This window comes from Trematomus bernacchii, unplaced genomic scaffold, assembly GCF_902827165.1.
Source record: "Trematomus bernacchii unplaced genomic scaffold, fTreBer1.1, whole genome shotgun sequence".
In the NCBI taxonomy this organism is placed as follows: Eukaryota; Metazoa; Chordata; class Actinopteri; order Perciformes; family Nototheniidae; genus Trematomus; species Trematomus bernacchii.
The window spans coordinates 30,553-52,218 of NW_022987864.1; the positions used below are offsets into that span (position 1 = coordinate 30,553).

At 39.5% G+C, this 21,666-nt stretch overlaps 1 protein-coding gene across 1 annotated transcript in view; it reads left to right on the forward strand.

Annotated features, from left to right (window-relative positions):
* Positions 1 to 21,666, forward strand: part of LOC117469150 (breakpoint cluster region protein-like) — a 54,140-nt gene that overhangs the window by 15,762 nt on the left and 16,712 nt on the right. Inside the window, exons 6-12 of the mRNA XM_034113532.1 lie at positions 8,769 to 8,932; positions 14,465 to 14,569; positions 15,251 to 15,436; positions 17,954 to 18,061; positions 18,238 to 18,298; positions 18,878 to 18,930; positions 19,018 to 19,158. Coding sequence (XP_033969423.1) covers positions 8,769 to 8,932; positions 14,465 to 14,569; positions 15,251 to 15,436; positions 17,954 to 18,061; positions 18,238 to 18,298; positions 18,878 to 18,930; positions 19,018 to 19,158 — 818 coding nt within the window. The remainder of the gene's footprint in view (positions 1 to 8,768; positions 8,933 to 14,464; positions 14,570 to 15,250; positions 15,437 to 17,953; positions 18,062 to 18,237; positions 18,299 to 18,877; positions 18,931 to 19,017; positions 19,159 to 21,666) is intronic.

Here is a 21,666-nt window from a genome sequence, read left to right on the forward strand (position 1 = left end):
AAAGCCTCCATTGGACTCCTTTGTTTACTTCCTGAACATAGTTACATCACTACGTTACACTCGCGCTTCTATTGGCTAGCGCTCCAACACATTCTATGTGATAGGCTAAGGGGCGGGACATCTCTAAGCTGGTTGACCAATCACAACAGAGCCGGTCAGCTAACTAATCAGAGCAGACTAGGCTCTGGTTTCAGACAGAGGGTGAAAAGAGGTGCTGCAGCACAGACAGTATGAGAAAAGTAAAGAGCTTTTTGAACTTTAAAGCATGGAGACATGTAGAGACACTACATACTGATATACACCTGAACATCAGCAGGAGAGGACTCTTTAAAGTAGAGACACTACATACTGATATACACCTGAACATCAGCAGGAGAGGACTCTTTAAAGTAGAGACACTACATACTGATATACACCTGAACATCAGCAGGAGAGGACTCTTTAAAGTAGAGACACTACATACTGATATACACCTGAACATCAGCAGGAGAGGACTCTTTAAAGTAGAGACACTACATACTGATATACACCTGAACGTCAGCAGGAGAGGACTCTTTAAAGTAGAGACACTACATACTGATATACACCTGAACATCAGCAGGAGAGGACTCTTTAAAGTAGAGACACTACATACTGATATACACCTGAACGTCAGCAGGAGAGGACTCTTTAAAGTAGAGACACTACATACTGATATACACCTGAACATCAGCAGGAGAGGACTCTTTAAAGTAGAGACACTACATACTGATATACACCTGGACAACAGCAGGAGAGGACTCTTTAAAGTAGAGACACTACATACTGATATGAAACATGAAATTATCATAATATGTCCTCTTTAAAAAGAAACTTCAAACAGCATTTCCCATAAATAACAGAATCAAAGTGAGGTGAGAGAGGTCTATCGATTTGTCCCAGAAAGAGCGGGACTAGAATAGCAGCATCCATAATTTGACCACTGGGAATAGTCGCAGTGCTGCCACATTGACTGATCACCGATCAGAGTTTAAATAGCTCAGGGCGACGGACTCCTGCGTGAAATGCTCTGATAAAAAAAAGAAAGGGCGGATCAGAGCACACTTATCGTTCCCCACTGTGAACGTATTGACCATCAGTCAGCTGACAGACAGGATTCACACCAGAAATAAACACCATGTAGAAAATGTGTAGATCGAAGCGGCTCAGAAGTGGGTTTTATTACACCTTCATGAGGCACATCATCCAGATCAATGTGTGAAATGTGATAATGATAAGAGAATTATCTGTTCTGGGCACATTATCAGAAATAGTTTCCAGTAAAATATGTGTCAAAACTGGATTTGATTTGAGATTTAAAAGCGCTATCATTCTGCAGAGGAGAGTTGCACCTCTGCAGAAGAAGAAGCCGATGTGAGATGTTGTTAAAAGCTTGCCTCCACTTTATGGCTGCTGTGAATGGATTCTCCTGCAGACTGAAGGGTCACTGGGGAAACAAGGGGGGGGGGGAGCCGGTTTAAAGGGAAATGGCTCTGGACACAGTGACCCTGGTCTTACTTTAAAGGTCCCCTATTATGCAAAATCCTCTTCTTCATGTCTCTTCTACATCAACATGTGTCCCCTCTTCTTCATGTCTCTTCTACATCAACATGTGACCCCTCTTCTTCACGTCTCTTCTACATCAACATGTGTCCCCTCTTCTTCATGTCTCTTCTACATCAACATGTGTCCCCTCTTCTTCATGTCTCTTCTACATCAACATGTGTCCCCTCTTCTTCATGTCTCTTCTACATCAACATGTGTCCCCTCTTCTTCATGTCTCTTCTACATCAACATGTGTCCCCTCTTCTTCATGTCTCCTCTACATCAACATGTGTCCCCTCTTCTTCATGTCTCTTCTACATCAACATGTGTCCCCTCTTCTTCATGTCTCTTCTTCATCAACATGTGTCCCCTCTTCTTCATGTCTCTTCTACATCAACATGTGTCCCCTCAGTGGAAAGAGACTCTGAAAGTTTCAGGAACAAAGATTCTCTCTCTTTTTGTCCTGATCCATTTATATAAAAACCTGTCTGAAAATGAGCTGATCAGATTTTGGTCACTTTATGATGTCATAACGATGTTTTGTCTTGTGTAACCATTAGCCAATCACCAACCAAGGTAACCCCCCCCCCCCACACCTTATCACCTGAATCTCCTCCTAGAGCACCATTGTGTTCTTTTTAACCAAATCTCTCTCAGAGGGGCGTGGGGAGGGGCTCCTTATTTTCATCTAAAGTAACAGTCAGAGAATCAGCACTTTGGAAACAGGGCTGAAACAGAGGGGATTATGGGATGCTGCAATGATCTGTTTGGTGTTTCAGCCAATCAGAGACATGTTCTGTATATATCTGAGACCTATAATATATTGATGAAAAACAGTATAATAGGGGACCTTTAAGTTAAAAAGAATACGGGTCCAGATTTGTTTCCTCCTATGCATTTTCACTGAATCTGTTTTTAAAGATCCTCATAGAACACCCTAATCTGTGATATTGGGTTGTAAAGATTCATCTGGCATGTAGTGTGTTTGAACACACTACATGAAAGGGGAAAACCCCAGAAGCCATAATGCTGCCTCTTTATTGTAAAGCCCCCTCGTCTTTTGTTTCTGAGTGTTGGTCTCAGATCGTGGAACAAAACCACGTGATGGTTTCTGTGCTGGTGGATCTCTCTGATTGTGTCCCAGCTGCACATCTGTCGCTGCCTGTTTATTTTACGTCATCTCTATGGATTAGGATTAGGGCTTTGAATGTGTCTTTGCTTTGTCATCAATAGGACATGCAGTATTACGCTGCTGTGTTAAACTGCTGTGTGGCTGTTGTTTGCATGATGGAGGAAGGAGCAGTGTTTCAGGATGATGGTCCTGCAGGAGGAGAGTGGAGAGTTAGAAGTGGTTTTGTCCTTACATATCCTCCACTTTACCTTTTTTAGTAGATGTTCCTTCTCATTTTTTTAACTTTAAATTTCAAAATACAATACCCATTATCCTGTCTTACAATATATACATGTTTTATCAAGAATTAAATATCAATAAACAAGACAATTAATGTTCAAATAAAATAAAATCCCACAACGAATTACAGAAATAAAAGCTAAAATTAAACAAAACGTTCAACAAAAACATATTTTAAATAAATGGGCAAAGTGTCACAAACTAATTTCCCCCTGGGTTAAAGAAATTATTCAGATTCTGATCAACAACAAAGTGAGAAACCACCAAGTCAAAAACCTAAATGTATCAATACAAAACAGATAAAAAAACAAACACGTGCTGACAATCAAGTCACAAAAAAACACATCTAACCCTTGTGTTGTGTTCGAAAGCTGTTACCGTTCATGGTGTTCGCGGGTACATTTTGACCCATGATTTATCTCAGTCCAAAACACACAAAATAATGACTGTCATCCAATATTGTTTTAACTACATCCTAACTAACTTATTATGCATTCATAACCGTACAATCCTGTTGTCATTTAATGTTATGGCCTCAAAACACATTACTTGCACACGTGCATGTGTGTGTTCAGGTTCAAGTGTTAGTGTACATATTCTTTGAGAAAGGTCGAGTTCCCGTGGGGGGAGGGGGGCAGAGGGAGGGGAGACCAGGTGCATGTTGCGAAAAATTATTGTTACAGTGGATGAAGGGGGTGGGGGAGGGGCGTCTAAAGTCAAAGATGAATCTTGATTGGGCCAAATTTGACCCCGAGTCACCCAAAACAATTCTGCTGGGTCTCCCCAGACCCCAACACCAAATTATACACTTTCTTTTTAGAGACCTTCAGACGTGGCAAAAATGGTCAAAATCAGTTTTGTAGTGTTTATATAGCTGTTGTGGAGGATATCATGAAGCCTTGTTCCGAAAAAACTAGAGCGTAGTTATTATATAATTTTAACTTGAAACGGGTCACGGGAGACCTGAACACAACATTAGGGTTAAGACCAATCACTCAGAGTATTCAGTGTTGCTAGGCAGAAAAACAACGTCTCAGTGAATTAAAAGTTGATCATAATCATAATCTTGCTTTATCTTTCTCGCAGTAATCCGACTCGTATAAAACCGTGACTTGTGGGAATACCAGCAAATGAAATTCTTGAAAACGCAGAGTTCAGAGACAGTGCAAAACGAACCAGCTCTGATCCTCACAGCTGTCAGATCTTATGTAACGTCATTAGAGCGTATTTATTATGGCGCGATGTAAACCAGCTGCAGAAAGATTGGTCTCCACACACACTCCTGATGGTGCTGAGTGTTTGTTATTGATCACATATACCGTCATAGGAGTGCCATAAACACAAATATTAAGAAATCTAATTTACAGATGAAATCTAACAGCAATATACTAAAAAACAGTTGACTTAATTTAGCATTTTTTGATTTTTAAATTAGATTAGTTGATGGATATTATATTGAATAATTGTAAAAAACATTTCCTACATTTTTTCCCCCCCCCCATTACATTTTATATTTAAATACATTTGCTGCATTTTTGATAGGTTAAAGTCTTATTTTTCACATTATAGTTTAAATTGAAAAGCATTTTCTGCAATTTTATAATTTAAAGTCTTATTTTTCCAAACATAATTTAAATTTAAAAATATTTGCCTAAAATGTTTCATATTTGCTGCAATTTTTACATTCTTTTCACATTATAGTTTAAATATAAATGAATTTGCTGCCTTTTTATACGCATTTAGTTGTGTTTTTAGTTGTTGACCCACATCTTCACATCAGTAACCATGTAAGTCATTGTTTTAAACTCTTAAATATACATTTGATTTCACCCTTAGTTATGCTTTTGTTTGTACAAACTGCACATGGGTTTGCAGGGTGTTAAGGAGCCATCTACACTTCGGTTTATTTGCTCAGCTCTTGTTGAAAAGGTGACAAACTGTTTCACAATCAGAGGACACAGGAACAGGCCACACAGAGGACACAGGAACAGGTTACACAGAGACAACAACAGGCCACAAAACTGGGTCATACGTACAAATAGACCTTTATTTTAAGGAACAAAGGTGTATTGGAAATAGTAAAAACCTGGTTCCATGTAGGTCTGAAAGTGTGGAGATTTTAAGGTTAAATGCTGGTGTGTGAGGGTGATATCTGAGTGTGTGTGTGTGTGTGAGGGGGGGGGGGGGGGGTAGCTGTTTGTAAAAGACGACCTTGTGCTGAAAGCCTGTTTCCGCTCTGAAGGCGATGAATAGCAGAACTTTCCGGGCAGACCTGCCTGGACACTTCCTCCGTATCGACCCTGTGATCACTGATCGTCTATTGTCAGATCCATTTTCTCACACTTAGGACAGCTAAACAGGCCATATGCATTTAAACAAGTCATTTCAAATACAAAAATATCTCTGTATTTAAGTTTTAAAGGGGCCCTATTATTATTTTTCCCTTTCCTGTAATGTGTTATATAGGTTTTTGTGCAAAGGCTAAATTCCCTGTATAACACTCACGCTTCTATTAACTAGAGCTCCAACACATTGTACGTGATAGGCTAAGGGGCGGGACATCTCTAAGCGGTTGACCAATCACAACAGAGCTGGCCAGCTAACCAATCAGAGCAGACTGGGCTCTGGTTTCAGACAGAGGGTGAAAAGAGGTGCTGCAGCACAGGCAGTATGAGAAAAATAAAGAGCTTTTTGAACATTAAAGCATGGAGACATGTCCCAGTAGAGACACTACATACTGATATACACCTGAACATCAGCAGGAGAGGACTCTTTAAAGTAGAGACACTACATACTGATATACACCTGAACATCAGCAGGAGAGGACTCTTTAAAGTAGAGACACTACATACTGATATACACCTGCACATCAGCAGGAGAGGACTCTTTAAAGTAGAGACACTACATACTGATATACACCTGAACATCAGCAGGAGAGGACTCTTTAAAGTAGAGACACTACATACTGATATACACCTGAACATCAGCAGGAGAGGACTCTTTAAAGTAGAGACACTACATACTGATATACACCTGAACATCAGCAGGAGAGGACTCTTTAAAGTAGAGACACTACATACTGATATACACCTGAACATCAGCAGGAGAGGACTCTTTAAAGTAGAGACACTACATACTGATATACACCTGAACATCAGCAGGAGAGGACTCTTTAAAGTAGAGACACTACATACTGATATACACCTGAACATCAGCAGGAGAGGACTCTTTAAAGTAGAGACACTACATACTGATATACACCTGAACATCATCAGGAGAGGACTCTTTAAAGTAGAGACACTACATACTGATATACACCTGAACATCAGCAGGAGAGGACTCTTTAAAGTAGAGACACTACATACTGATATACACCTGAACATCAGCAGGAGAAGACTCTTTAAAGTAGAGACACTACATACTGATATACACCTGAACATCAGCAGGAGAGGACTCTTTAAAGTAGAGACACTACATACTGATATACACCTGAACATCAGCAGGAGAGGACTCTTTAAAGTAGAGACACTACATACTAATATGAACCTCGAAATGAGCACAATTTGGCCCCTTTAAGAATCTCAGGCGCTCTTCTCATGTTTTACATAATGCAGTTTTAATGAAAAGTCGTGTGTCGTATTAAGCATACGACTGGGGAAAGGACACTTGGATTATACTGGGCAAGTAGTCTGAGAGTTTGGAAATGGATGTATTGATATCATTTGATGTACAAATCGACTTCAATTTATCAAGATTCTTCTCTGTTGTTTCTCTGTCTCTTTGATTCTTCGTGGACTGTAGAGGCGTGTGTGAAAAGCTAAGTTATCCATGGTCATTTAGTGTGTGTAGAATCCCCTCTAGCAACACATATCCTCCTCTTACTGTAACTTATTGGTGTTTTTCTGAGCTCTGCCTTGTTTCTTTTCCCTGGAAGCAGTCAGTGCTGTCTGAGAGAGGATGTGTTATTCACGCTGATTTATAATCTCACAGAAACACAGAGTGGCCTTTCACATGGACTTCCCCTGCTCTCTGACACTCGTCCTTTTCTCTAACGCAGCCTCTCTGTGTTTGTCTTTTGTCTCTGTGGATGTCATCCTGTCCGTCCTCCAGGGTGACTCGGCTTTATCCTCTTCCCCCCCCCCACATGGTTTCCGGAATCCTCTCCTTCCTGTTTTCCAACCCGTTTTGCAGCCTTTTCTCAACATACCTTCCTAACTTCGACATGTCTGCCTCAGTGTTTATGACTGCTGTCGGTAGATGGATCCTTTCTGCAGGATAATGATGATAATGATGATAAGTGGTGGTGAGTCAGGGGTGGCTGACAGTAATGACAGGATACACGAGCTGTTGATCCTCTTCAGGGTTTCCTCAAAAGTCTGAAATCACAGGGGGGATAAGCACGACACGGCGTATATATATATATGACGTGTTACACTTGTTTCTGGCTCACACACGTTGTCAGCATGGTGTAAAACCTGGATTTCTAAAGATGGTGCTAATATTTGTTCTTGGGAAGTCACAGATGGCACCAGAAAAAAGCATTTAGGTGTCAAGGAGGCACAATGTCTACAAATAGACGTGAAATAACCAAAGAAAAGACAGAAAATAGACCTTAAATCGACATAAACAAACCAGAAAGAGGTTCAAAATGACCATGAAAACATGCAAAATGACTACAGACAAGCAAAGTGATGAAAACCAAGCACAATACGTCCAAAAGAGACACAGCATTACTGCAAAGAGATGTCAAATGACCAAAAGCAGACAGAAAATGACCTCAACATGGAGTATAACCTGGGTTTTTGTTATGTAAGGACTGCAAAGTGATGCAAAACTGTCAAAAAGAAACTCAAAATGTCTACAAAGAAAAATCCTGCAACATTTCTTCTTGCACTTACATTTCGTAAGTGTGTTGCGTTGTTGGAGGAGCCTGGGTCTTAACATTTGTATCGCTCATACTTCGCTGTATTTATTCTGCTTCTGCAATAAAGTCTTTGAATCCTGGAAAAAGTGAATATCTTTGTTAGCCTTTTAAATCTCCATTAATCTGCTTTTAGAAATACCATCAGAGACCGTTTCAGACGTGCAATCCCAGATCAGGTGCACGCTGACGGCTCTCTGAGCAGGTTCTCTCTCACTGATCGTGAGGTCATGTTAAATGTTTGTTTTCCATGTATTGTGTCTGGATGTCTGTTGATGTGACGCATGGAGCTGCTGTGATGCAAGGAGCATTTCAGACTTGATCTGACCTTTAAAGTATTATCGTATCTGTATGGGTTAACATGTGATGGGCAGAAGGCAACAACAGAGGGATTTATGTACAGCTACATCCACATATACTTAAAAACAATTCACATTTTTGATTAATCAGGCTGATAAAAAAAGAAACATTGTCCCCCCCCCTCGTATGGATATGTTCTGGAGCCTCGCAGTGACTATACGCATAAGCATATAGGAGTCAAAGAGGCAAAATGTCTACAAAATGTCATGAATTAACCAAATAAAAGACAATAATAGTCCTTAAATCGACATAAACAAACCAAAAAGAGGTTCAAAATGAGACAAACCAATCACCTGCTAAATGTCTTCTTGCACTTACATTTCTTTGTATGTCTTAAGTATGTTGCGATGTTGTTGGAGCCTCGTTAAAACGTTGTTAGCCTTTTAAATCTCCATTCATCTGGTTTTAGAATACCCCCAGAGGGTGTTTGAGATGGCTTCATGCCCCACGCTGTTCCTCCTTGTTCACTACAGTCTATTAACGACACTCTTGGTCTTCTTTATCTCTTCACAGAGGCTCCCTACGGTGAGACCCCCCCCTCGTATGGATATGATCTGGAGCCTCGCAGCGACCCCCCCTCTCTCCCTGGCTCTCCCCCCTCCTCACCTCGACTCCGATCAAAGAGCAGAAGCAGCCGAGACACCCAGTCCTCCGGCTCTCTGGAGTCCACGCTGTCGGTGAGGTCACTGGGTCAAATCCCATCATGCTAACACCCCCTCCTCCAAATCCATCTTTTATCTGCTGCTGCATTCACTGTCCTCTCCACACACACACCATGCAACATGGACATTGTCTGACTGCTTGCCCTGACAATAGAATGACATATCGCAATGTTTGCAGATCTTAAGCCTCTGATATTGGGAGTTCAAAACTAATGGCGCGTTTCCACTACACGGCCTCGCTCGGCCTCGCTCGGTATGGCTAGGCCTCGTTAGGACTGGCTCACTTTATGGCGCATTTCCATTACAGTTTAGGAACTGGGGTAGTATCTATAGTAACGCAGTGTGGGCGGAGCCGTGACGTCATCTTCAATGAGAACCCCAGAAAAACAACACAGCCGTTAGCTGTTAGCCCTCAGAGCTCACAGCTCCTCATATCTGTTCAGAAACTAGACAAAAGTTAAACAAGTACAAACCACAGACTGCCTGTGTCATGGTGAATACAGTCGCTGCTTTATTTATGTCTGTATAGGCCGTTGTTGTGAGTGTGGACGGTCGGAGCATATACTGCGTTAGCTTAGCCAATCTCCATTTAGAAAACACGCATTTTAAAAGGTTTTTCGCCTGCCGTCTGTCTGCAGACTTGACAAAGCATTAATTCATGGTTTTTACTAACCGGTATCAGTATGTTGTTACTTCGGCATCATTTTGAAACGTGTATTACAATTAAATCACGGTCAAATATGTCCATCTTGTTGTAGTTGTACCCCCCTTGCCAGCGATGCTCTCTCTAGTTTAGCATACTCAGCCCGACTCAGCCTCGTTGTCTCTGGCCCTAGACCCACGATTTTATGAGGCCAGAAAAACTGTGAATTAGGACCCGCCGGCCGGTACTAGGCCAAGTGGAAACGCAACCAAAGACGGGCCGCTGACGTCACAGCCCTCTTAAACCGTGCTCCGCGCTGTAGTGGAAACGCGCCATAAGAGCTGCATCATGTTGGGGTTGGAGCTCTTTTCTTTGAGCCAGCTAACGCCTGGTGGCAGTTTGCTGGTAGATCATAGCAAAAGGCTAACGTCGAACATACAAGGAGTTGAAGTTTTGTTAACGTTTCTTTTTTTCATTCACTGTCCTCTCTACACACACCATGCAACACTTTCAGGAGCTCTGGCTTCTCCTTGTGGGGTTTGAAAGTACAAGTTGTATTGGTATTTGTGCGGGGATGACATGTTTGTGTAAGGCAAGGCAAGTTTATTTATTTACGATACGATATATTGTATTGTCCCCATAAGGAAACGTGTTAACATTTTAACATTTTAACAAGTGCTTACCAAAAATACAATTAAAGCATTAAGATATAGTGGAATAATTACGTTAAATTGAATTGAAATACATTCAAGAACAGTCAAGACAATAGGGAAAACAGACAAAAGCAGCTCAAATACAATAGGTTTAAAATACAAGAATAAAAGATACAGTGCAGAGGAAGATATGAACAGTCATTTGATTTAATAAAAGGCAGCAGCAAAAAGTCTTTATTTTCAGAGAGTGGACCTGCAGTTTTCTGGTGGTTTCTTCCAGATGTATGGAGCGTGAAAACTGAACGCTGCTTCTCCATGTTCAGTTCAGTTTTCACGCTTGGGACAGAGAAGCAGGCCGACCCCTGAAGGTAGCATCGAACTACTTTCATCCACAAAAAAGACAATGGGATTTTTCCGCTGTAATCTGGATTATTGCCGAGAACAAAGCTTCATAGCAACAAACGTTTAACATACATGCTTTTTGTTCAGCAGGACCATCTTTCTTAAATTGCATTTATGTCAACATGCCGACACATTTTAGATTTCTTTTAGGACTCGTTGCTGCACCTCTGTTTCACCGTGCTTACTGTTTGTGAGTTACTGTAAAAGATACCCAAGAACTAGGTTCATTTCAGGTCAATCATTTAAAGTATATGGCTCCACATTTGTTACCTCAGCCCTTTCGGTGCTTTAATTGTTTCACTGAAGTACTTCAACACTTCCTATAAACCTCGTTCTTTCTGTTGCAAAGAGGATATTGCTTCTTCTGCTTCTTCTGCTTCTGCTTCTGCTTCTTCTTCTGCTTCCCTGTGTGTTGCTGCGTGTTTGTGCTTTAAAGGTGCTTTCAATTTCAATTTGATGCAACTTTTAAAAGACAACATTTACTCCATTGCGTTTAATTGACAGCTGGAGTTACTGATTACTTTACAGATTAAGATGTATACATACTGTATGATTAGTTCAAATAAACAACTGTACTATAGATTAAACTGTTGAACATTATATAAAGTTCTGACTTTAAAACGATGGTTACGTCAAACACTCACTAGTGGTTAGTAAAGTGGTGTAAAGTAACTAAGTTCATTTACTCAAGTACTGTACTTAAGTAACATTTAGAGGTGCTTGTACTTTACTTTAGTATTTCAATTTTGTGCTACTGTGTACTTCTACTCAACTACATTTAATACTTTTAGTGACTTCACAGATCTGGATGAATGATGTGAAATATAATCAGGTGTTAAATCAGACTTTAGTTCCACCTGGAGTAAATTCACAAGCTACCCTGCAGTATACAAAGTCATTCAAACTAGCTGCACCTTTACCAGCTTTGAGAACACTTTCATGATCAATCATTATAAAACATATCATATATATTATTCTGAAATGGACCAATCTGCACAATGAGTACTTTTACTTTAGGTACGTTAACTATATTTTGATGAGAATACTTTTCTACTTTTACTTGAGGAACATTTTGAATGCAGGACTTTTACTGTGACAGAGTATTCCTACACTCTGGTACTTCTACTTTTACTCAAGTACAAGATCTGAGTACTTCTACTTTTACTCAAGTACAAGATCTGAGTACTTCTACTTTCACTCAAGTACAAGATCTGAGTACTTCTACTTTCACTCAAGTACAAGATCTGAGTACTTCTACTTTCACTCAAGTACAAGATCTGAGTACTTCTACTTTCACTCAAGTACAAGATCTGAGTACTTCTACTTTCACTCAAGTACAAGATCTGAGTACTTCTACTTTCACTCAAGTACAAGATCTGAGTACTTCTACTTTTACTCAAGAACAAGATCTGAGTACTTCTACTTTTACTCAAGTACAACATCTGAGTACTTCTACTTTCACTCAAGTACAAGATCTGAGTACTTCTACTTTTACTCAAGTACAACATCTGAGTACTTCTACTTTCACTCAAGTACAAGATCTGAGTACTTCTACTTTTACTCAAGTACAACATCTGAGTACTTCTACTTTTACTCAAGAACAAGATCTGAGTACTTCTACTTTTACTCAAATACAAGATCTGAGTACTTCTACTTTTACTCAAGTACAAGAGGAGCTGAAGTATTATAATCAAATGTTGTAAAATGACTTCTGGACAAGCTTTGGTAAACAGATTTTAAGCCTACATTAAAAAAGCGTCACACTTCCTCAAACGAAGGCATTGTTATGGTTTTTATCTCAGACTCTGCAAAGCTCCTCCCGATCCGTTGGGACATTATAAAACTTTTTTTACAGGCTTACTGAACACACTCAGCAAACACTCTCTGTGAACAGATGTTTAAAGAGTTCCCCTCCCCCTCCACTCTGTGCCTGTACTGTCTGTGGCATAACTATCCTCTGATGTGGGATCTTCAAAGTCTAAATCATCGTAATGGCTGTGGAGAGAGAGGGGCTAAATCAGCTTGCAGCTCTTTTTAAAATCAGGCTAATATAATAGAGTGCTGCAGGATTTAGAAATTAGGGAATGAGTTAGCGTTTTTCCCACTTCCGGTTCCCTCGTCTCCAACTCAAAGGTGTTTTTGGTTCAATGGGTGGTTCAGGAGCTTCTGACTGTTCTTTCACATGATGTACGTCAGGAAATATACTGTTTAAATTAGGCTGTTGCTAACAAGATGCTAAGTTACACAGTCGAGTAGTTAGCTAGTTTTAGCTAGTCCAAATCAGAGTGAAATGTATACTTCCTTAAGACCTAGTTTAAAACATACCAGACACAAATTGAGTTTGTTGATGGGCTTCAACAAAGGAGCTTTAGACAATTTTAACATACTTTCATTTTTAATAAATAATTGATATTGTTTTGTATACACGTAGAGTTTTTTTTTGTAATTATATTATATTATATATCTGACGAAAATGTTGATTTTCCCAATAACTTCATATTTTAAATTTCTCATTTTGCCTTTTTGTTTTTCCTGTATGATGTTACCCAACTGCTAGCTTCTAAAATGTTAGCTTCAGTAGCTTCTAGACACTGAGAGTAACATTAAAGTTGCTCGCAGCAGTGTTCTCACCTCTTGAACGTCAAGTATCTCATGTTGTTGACGTTGCCATTTTAGGGTAGGAATACCGTGTACATAGTTTAACACATGACGAAGGAAGAAATACACACACAACATCGGCATTAAGTGAAACGCTTATTGTGCATGTCCATTTATAACGACAATACAGGAAATGAGTTTTATTATAAGAGTACAAAATAAACAGATTCATATCTTATAACTCAACAAATGTAAACAATTTCCAATATCATAACAATATATAATTTAAGCGCACCATATGTGCTGCTGTTGAAGTCATGTGACCGCTCCATTATAGCCTAATGTTAACTTCTGGCGAATGCATTTACGCTTCAAAAACAGAAAACTGGTGCATTTCAAAGATCTTGCTAAACAAAGAAATGAAATCACCATAACTATTCTTTTGCCACACAGAGCTTTATTTCTGCACTAATCCAAAATCCAATGGAAAATCCCAGTGGATATTTGTTGAGGTAACCATTACAATGCTTATTTAGAGCTTAACTTAAGCGTTAGTGTACAAAAAACCAAAGCACCCTGCAGCAGTGTTTCAGAGCCTCATGCAGCCCCCTCTCAATCCTCCACTTCTTTCTGACATGCCACCTCTCACCAGGATGACTGATGGCTCCGACCCGTGAGGAATAACAACTCTCGGACTAGAACCACATTTGTCTTCTTTAAGATGCAGGGAGTCTCCTCTAGGAATGTAAAACTCCTACAGAGTTTAATCAAATCTGCTCCGCACCTTATCCCACAACAACAGTATATCTGCAGAGAGGGGTGGGCTTTAGGGGGCTTGGTTTGCATTATCCAATCCAATCCAACTTTATTGAGTTGACCAAAGTGCTGCACATCAATACATATATCAAAATCAGCATAAATACATTTAGACAAAACCGAGACAATAAAACCATCCTTATAGCCACAGAATGAAAACCCTCATACACGATGTAAAAACATTTTAAAACACAACAAAATAGAAAACCCCAATTTAGAAAACACAGACTGATACGTGTTATACGTGGTCTGCAAAAGCACGGGAGAACAAGTAGGTCTTTGAACGAGATTTAAAAACAGGCAAAGTGGGAGCAAGTCGGATCAGGGGGGGCCAAACCGTTCCAAAGCCTTCTTGTGAGTCTTTTGTTTTGGAGAATGTATTTTATCTTTATGATTGATGATGGATGTTCTCTCTCTCCGCCATGTGTGTTTCAGGTTGAGTTGGATCAGGAGAAGGGGCTGGAGATGAGGAAGTGGGTTCTGTCAGGAATCCTGGCCAGTGAGGAGACATATCTGGGCCATCTGGAGGCCCTACTGATAGTATGTTTCACACAAACAAGCCAATACAATGACAAATAGAGATGACAACATATTGTTTATAGTTAAGTATTCTGCTAACATTTCAACTTGACAAATAAGGGAGGAGGATGACATCTTAACCACAGGTTTTAAAATAAAAAATTAAGCCTTGCCGCATACAAGTGGTGTCTCGCTTTAGCGCGAGGGACATTTCTGCACAGAGCGGGCAATGGGAGGACTTGATATAGTATCAAGAAGCTTGTGTCGCTCTCCCACACACACACACACACACACACACACACACACACACACACACACACACACACACACACACACACACACACACACACACACACACACTGGTTGAACTATTTGCTTACTACAGACAATCAGAGACCCATAGAAAAAAAACAGAAACTTAATTGCGCATTGACTGTATAACCTTTTACCATTGGAAATGATTTCAATCGTATATTAACAGAAGCTAAGTTTAATTAATTGAATTCCTGGTGGCTTGCTTTTACTTGTGACATGCACACAAAAATGTCCTTTTCATAATAAGAAATGTGCTAATGGAGTGGCGCAGTTACGATTGTTATGGAAACAACTCCTAAATTCTCGCTTTGTGTCGTTTTAACCTTGTTGTTTGTGTAAAATCTACTTTCTACAAACATATTATCATTAAATGATTTGTTTCTCCAGCCCATGAAGCCTCTGAGAGCTGCAGCCACGACGTCCCAGCCGATGCTGACCATCCAGCAGATAGAGACCATCTTCTTCAAAGTGCCCGAGCTTCATGAGATCCACAAAGACTTCTTTGACGCGCTGCTGCCCCGCGTGCAGGACTGGAGCCACCAGCACTGTGTGGGCGACCTCTTCCAGAAACTGGTAGGCCAATCAGATGTTTGATAGCTTCAGGAAACTAAAGTGTTAACGTTGTATCTGCAAGTTGAGTATGTGAAGAATTGTTTTTCACCACGTTATCTCATACCTGTAATCACGTGTCAACACAAGCAGGCCAAGCAATCCATTCCTTCATGTACTTCCATTCATATTTTGTAAATTATACTTAAACAATTATTATCATCCTTGCCGCAGAGAAAAGACAAATATCATAATTTTTGAATGGTTGAGTTTAGGGTTTTCGCGGATTTCTAAAAGTCTTAAAAGAAACAGAAAAGAAGGCTTTAATTGGTATTAAAATGTCAATTAATTTTATAAAAGTGCTTTAAAAAAATACTGGGATGGGAATAAATGTTTTGACTTTATTATCCTTTTGACAAATATCATACAAAGAGGCTGTGCATATATTATTAATGAGTCATATCATTCATTTTGTTGGTATATTGTCATTAGAAAAGAAGAAGAAGTTTACACTTAAATAAGTGTAAACTTCTTCTGACCCCTTTTCGGACGTGTAATGAGCTAAAGCTTTGTTGTTTATTGTTTATTGATATCAGACAATGATACTACAGATTATTCAATTATTAATTAAATGTTTCGTTTTGTTATTGCATTCATTTGTATAGTACTGTATCATGTCTGTATCACCTTTTGTTTCATTTGTATTTTCTTTGGTTTTACACACTCGAAAAAAATAAATAAACTAAACTAAACTAAAACTAAAAACTAAACTAAACTAATCTGTCAATCAATTAGAAATGACTAAGACATGGGAAATGGGACCAATGGCAGCGTCAGGATAGCGGAAAAAAAATCCAAGTAGAATTGGTCTCCTACTTCATATTGAGAGACAATTCTTGACTCTATTTTGCCTTAACCTGAACCCTGGTGGATTAACTACGACATATGATCATGGAGGAAAACATGTCATGGCAGTGTTGCAGAACCAAAGCTACAAAAACCTGTTTTTCCACTTCATTTGTTGGAACTTGAACGCAGCAGAAAACTGTCAGTCTGAAGAGTAAACAAGGAAATCTGAGAGCAAGGGAAACACAGAGTATCTGATTCACTGATAACACAGAAATGTGCGATAACATTTTGATTTAAAACACTTTTTTAACTGCAGTGTGAGCAGAGGTGGGAGAAGTACTCGGAGCTTGAGTATAAGTATAAGGGTGTAGTTACGGTATGACAGTTGATTTAAAACCTCCTTTGGATGAAAATAACCTCCCATTATTTAACGGTATGTTGGCTTCAGATCAAACGAAGCACCATTCGTCATGTCAGTAACTTTCAGAAACTAATTATAGCACTTCTTAAAAGCCTCGATCATTAATAATAGTTAAACGAGGGGACTTTCATGGGGAAAAGGTGGCAGTGTTTGATTGTTAGTAATGCTTCGGGGGATCTTACGGTGCACATGTGAGCAGACTGCCTGGAGTCGTCCCCCGGACAGATAAAAGCTCACCACATTAAGAGAACCAAACGCTCCATAGGAGGTCGCTGAATAACAGCTAGCTCAGGGAGCGATACAAACTATGAAACACACACATTCATGGATTTATATATCGACGTTACGGGAGAGAATACTTTCTTTCCTGGAAGATATTAGATTTTTATCTCCTAAGACTATAAATACATCCAAACATTTATTCATAATAAGGATTTGTTTCTTAATAAGAAGCTACACATTGCTAATGATGAACCGTTATGCTACACAACAACATCAGAGTGTGTGTCAAGCAGACGATTACACAAAATACCTACCTCATTTTGTGAACAGGAGAAACACTAAAAACTTTGGGGTAAAAATGGTTTATTTACGCTAGTTTAGCATTAATAATTGTTACCTTTAGTCAATGTGTGTTTACATTATTGCACTCACTGGATACAACGTGTTCAAGTATAACAACTCCATAGTCTTGTACACACTTTAATAGAGTTCAATCAAATCAAGACATCGTCTGACTGTTTTCTCAATTCATCCGTTGGTCTTTAAATTGTCAAAAATGTAGAAAATGTCTATCCCAAAAGTCCAAAGTGATGTCTTTTAAATGTCGTTTTTTTCAGTAAGTAACCCAAATATATTCACTTTAATATGACATAGAACAGAGAAAAGCAGGAAGTCTCCATATTTGAGACGCCGAAAACAGCTTTTTCTGATATTCTGCATGAAAGATTACAATTATTATAATATTCTGTCATTATTCTCGTTCTGATTAAATAATCTTTGCATTTATTTACTTTTCTCTGCTTTTAATGCAATCATTTTCTTTAAAAAAAAAAGCACCTGTACTGTGTGTGCTGAATCCAAATCCATTTCTTAATCAAATCTTAAGATGAAGATGCACTCACTCTTCATTGAATAACACTTAGTTGCTTTAATTCCTCACATATCATACTGTATTAAAGCACACCGTGTCCGTGCAGAGTGCACAGCTGCAGTCAGAGTGAAACCTATCCTCTCTGCTCAGGAGTTTAAATCTAATCTGTGCCCTGCAGGCGAGTCAGCTGGGAGTTTATCGGGCCTTTGTGGATAACTATAAGGTCGCTGTGGAGACGGCGGACAAATGCTGCCAGGCGAACGCTCAGTTTGCAGAGATATCTGAGGTATGTGATCCCAGCAGGAAAACATTTGATGTTGCACAGCTGCCTGAGAGAAGTGATGACAGGGCAGTTTCTCAGCAGAGGAACAGCCACGCAGCTCTTTATAGCCACGCTGATTGTTTTAATTGCGCTGTGGGGCAGTGATTTAATGAGGGGGGTTTTTTCTCTTCCCTTGCCAGAATCTCAAGGTCAAAAGCACAAAGGACTGCAAAGACCAGGCGGCTAAAAATTCACTGGAAAGTGAGTACTGAGTGAAGTTAATGGCCTGCTTTTACTTTAAAGAGTCCCTATTCTGCTGATGTTCAGGTGTATATCAGTATGTAGTGTCTCTACTTTAAAGAGTCCTCTCCTGCTGATGTTCAGGTGTATATCAGTATGTAGTGTCTCTACTTTAAAGAGTCCTCTCCTGCTGATGTTCAGGTGTATATCAGTATGTAGTGTCTCTACTTTAAAGAGTCCTCTCCTGCTGATGTTCAGGTGTATATCAGTATGTAGAGTCTCTACTTTAAAGAGTCCTCTCCTGCTGATGTTCAGGTGTATATCAGTATGTAGTGTCTCCATGCTTTAATGTTCAAAAAGATACATTCACATTATGCTTTTGTCATTAATATTGTCTATGTTTTAATTTTGTAATTTTTTTTTCAATTTCTACACGTCCTGTGTTTCTCTCCCCGAGATTTCTAACATTTAATATTAATCGTGGGGTTTCTATGAGGGTGTCTTATGCTGTATTATTCAAATTGTAAAGCCCCAAATGTAGCCGTGTAACTTGTATCTAAACAAGATGTGATTGATTGATCGACTCCTTCTCCTTCTCAGCTCTTCTCTACAAACCTGTGGACAGAGTGACGCGCAGCACGCTCGTTCTGCATGTGAGTGTTGACACAAATCTGGAGCAACACCCTGACTGCATGAAGAGACTTTTGGTGATTTCATGTTTTGTTTTTCTAATATTCCAGGACCTCCTGAAGCACACCCCCTCCAGCCACCCGGACTACACTCTGCTGCAGGACGCTCTGCGCATCTCTCAGAACTTCCTGTCCAGCATTAATGAAGAAATCACCCCGAGGAGACAGTCCATGACCGTTCAGAAGGGAGAGGTCAGTGTGGGACACTCACTTATACTCTATAGGGGAAATTACATCCACTTTCATCTAATAAATGTCATCAGGCTCGATGAAACCAAATGCAAACACATTATGGTCAATAGATACCATAGTGCCAGCTATACTTCTTATAAATAAATACAAATATATCTCCATTTCCTCATTAAAATGTCTCAAAACAACAAGACGTGTAGTTTTAGAGACATGTGTACATTTAATGAAAGGGGACCTATCATGCAAAATGCACTTTTGTACGTCTTTTCTACATGAATATGTGTCCCCGGTGTTCCAGGGAACTCACCAAGTGTCAGAAAACACAACCCTCTCTATTTTCCTCCATACCCAAATCTCTAAAAAAAAGGGTCTGCAACGGATCTGATAAAAACTGATCCAGATTTGAACACTGTCCTGACGTCAGGACGGTGGCACTACGGCTATTGGGCCAACTCCACCAATCAGGAGGAGACAGCCACGGCCATTGCCGTTCGAAAGCGCTGGAGACGCTGTAGTACATATGCCAGGCCAGTAGGTGGTGCTGTTCTCACAGAATCAGCCCTTGCAAAAACAGAGCTAGAAATGGTCAAATTGAGCAAAATGAGGCATGGCTAAAATGCATGATCTGTTTGGTATTTTGAAAAAAAAAAAGTATAAATATGCCTTATATAGGTATGGTCCTACACTATATTATTCAAATATAGCATGATAGGTCCACTTTAAATTGAATGAAGTTAGCATTTCCTCTGGTCTCCTGTAATGGCAACGTGTCCTCTTTAAACATGCTAGAAGCTGTCATAAATATACTTTTTATACTATTTTCAGCCACATTTTTACCACACACTTTTTAGACCTTGGTGCTTTTTAACTCAGATGTAGGGTTTTAGTCATGTGACGTCTCGATCTGAGGTTATCAGAGAAACAAGCTAGGCTAACCTTTAGCTCGTAGCTCCCCAGCCCCTGGGTCCACTAAAAGAAAACACAGACTTTTTATGTGAAACCACTTTATTTTCAGTGTTTTTACCCGTTTTAATATCCTGGTTCGCTTATTTCTGAGAGGAGGAAGCCTCTGTGGATAATCCTGAACAATGAAGAGTGAAGGAATCCTACTAGGTGAAAGTTAAAATTCCCATGATCATATAAGCTTCACAACACCAACAACATCAGTCTTTTGTTATTGTTTTGTTCAGAAGCTGTTCTCTTTACGTGCAAAACATATCCTTTACATTGACAATCATCATATATGTAATTCAAGTTATACCTCAAATGAGATTTAAATAATTATTTGTCTCTTGCCACTGAGTAAGTTACATATTTTGGTCTGTTCTTTGCCTCTTTTTGGGCTAAATGCAACGATTGAATTTGTTACTAAAGCTCTTGATTGACAGGACACTTGTTAATATGGACTTGAGGATTAAACACACTCATAAACGAGTGCTGTACATTTTGTTAAATCACAGCAGCATTGTGAAATCCAGCCTCGCACATCAGCCCCCGGAGTTTCTGTCATATCTTGTCTGTTGCTGGTAAAACGCTGCGAGGCGTCTGGAAGCTGCAATAAAACAGGGCTGTGAGTCAGTCGTTTCTGACTCATCGCCTCAGCCCGTCTGCTGGAGAGGAAGCTCGAGACAAAGCAGAGCAAACATACTGGAGGAGAACGGAGAGAATGAACCTGGGGATCGACTCCTCACACACTCCCATCCTTCCCTGTTGCATGTACTCTGCTTCCTAGAAATGACCCACAGCTTTGCGTATCAAACTGACTGTCTCACCAGCAGAGGAGGGAGAAGTACTCAGATACTGTACTTGAGTAAAAGTAGAAGTACTCAGAACTTGTACTTGAGTAAAAGTAGAAGTACCAGAGTGTAGGAATACTCTGTTACAGTAAAAGCCCTGCATTCAAAATGTTCCTCAAGTAAAAGTGTAAAAGTAGAAAAGTATTCTCATCAAATCTAGTTAAAGTAGCGACAGTAAAAGTAGTCATTGTGCAGATTGGTCCATTTCAGAATAATATCTATGATGTGTTTTATAATGATTGATCATTAAAGTGTTCTCAAAGCTGGTAAAGGTGCAGCTAGTTTGAATGACTTTGTATACTGCAGGGTAGCTTGTGAATTCACTCCAGGTGGAACTAAAGTCTGATTTAACACTTGATTATATTTCACATCATTCATCCACATCTGTGAAGTAACTAAAAGTATTCATTGTAGTGGAGTAGAAGTACAAGGTAGCATCAAATGGAAATACTCAAGTAAAGTACAAGTATCTCAAAATGCTACTTACATGTAAGTACAGTACTTGAATAAACTTACTTAGTTGCTTCCCACCTCTGACTACATATCATATATATTATTCTGAAATGTCCAATCTGCACAATGACTACTTTTGGTACTTTAACTATATTTTGATGATAACACTTTTCTATTTTTACTTGAGTAACATTTTGAATGCAGGACTTTTACTGTAACAAGAGTATTCCTACACTCTGGTACTTCTACTTTTACTCAA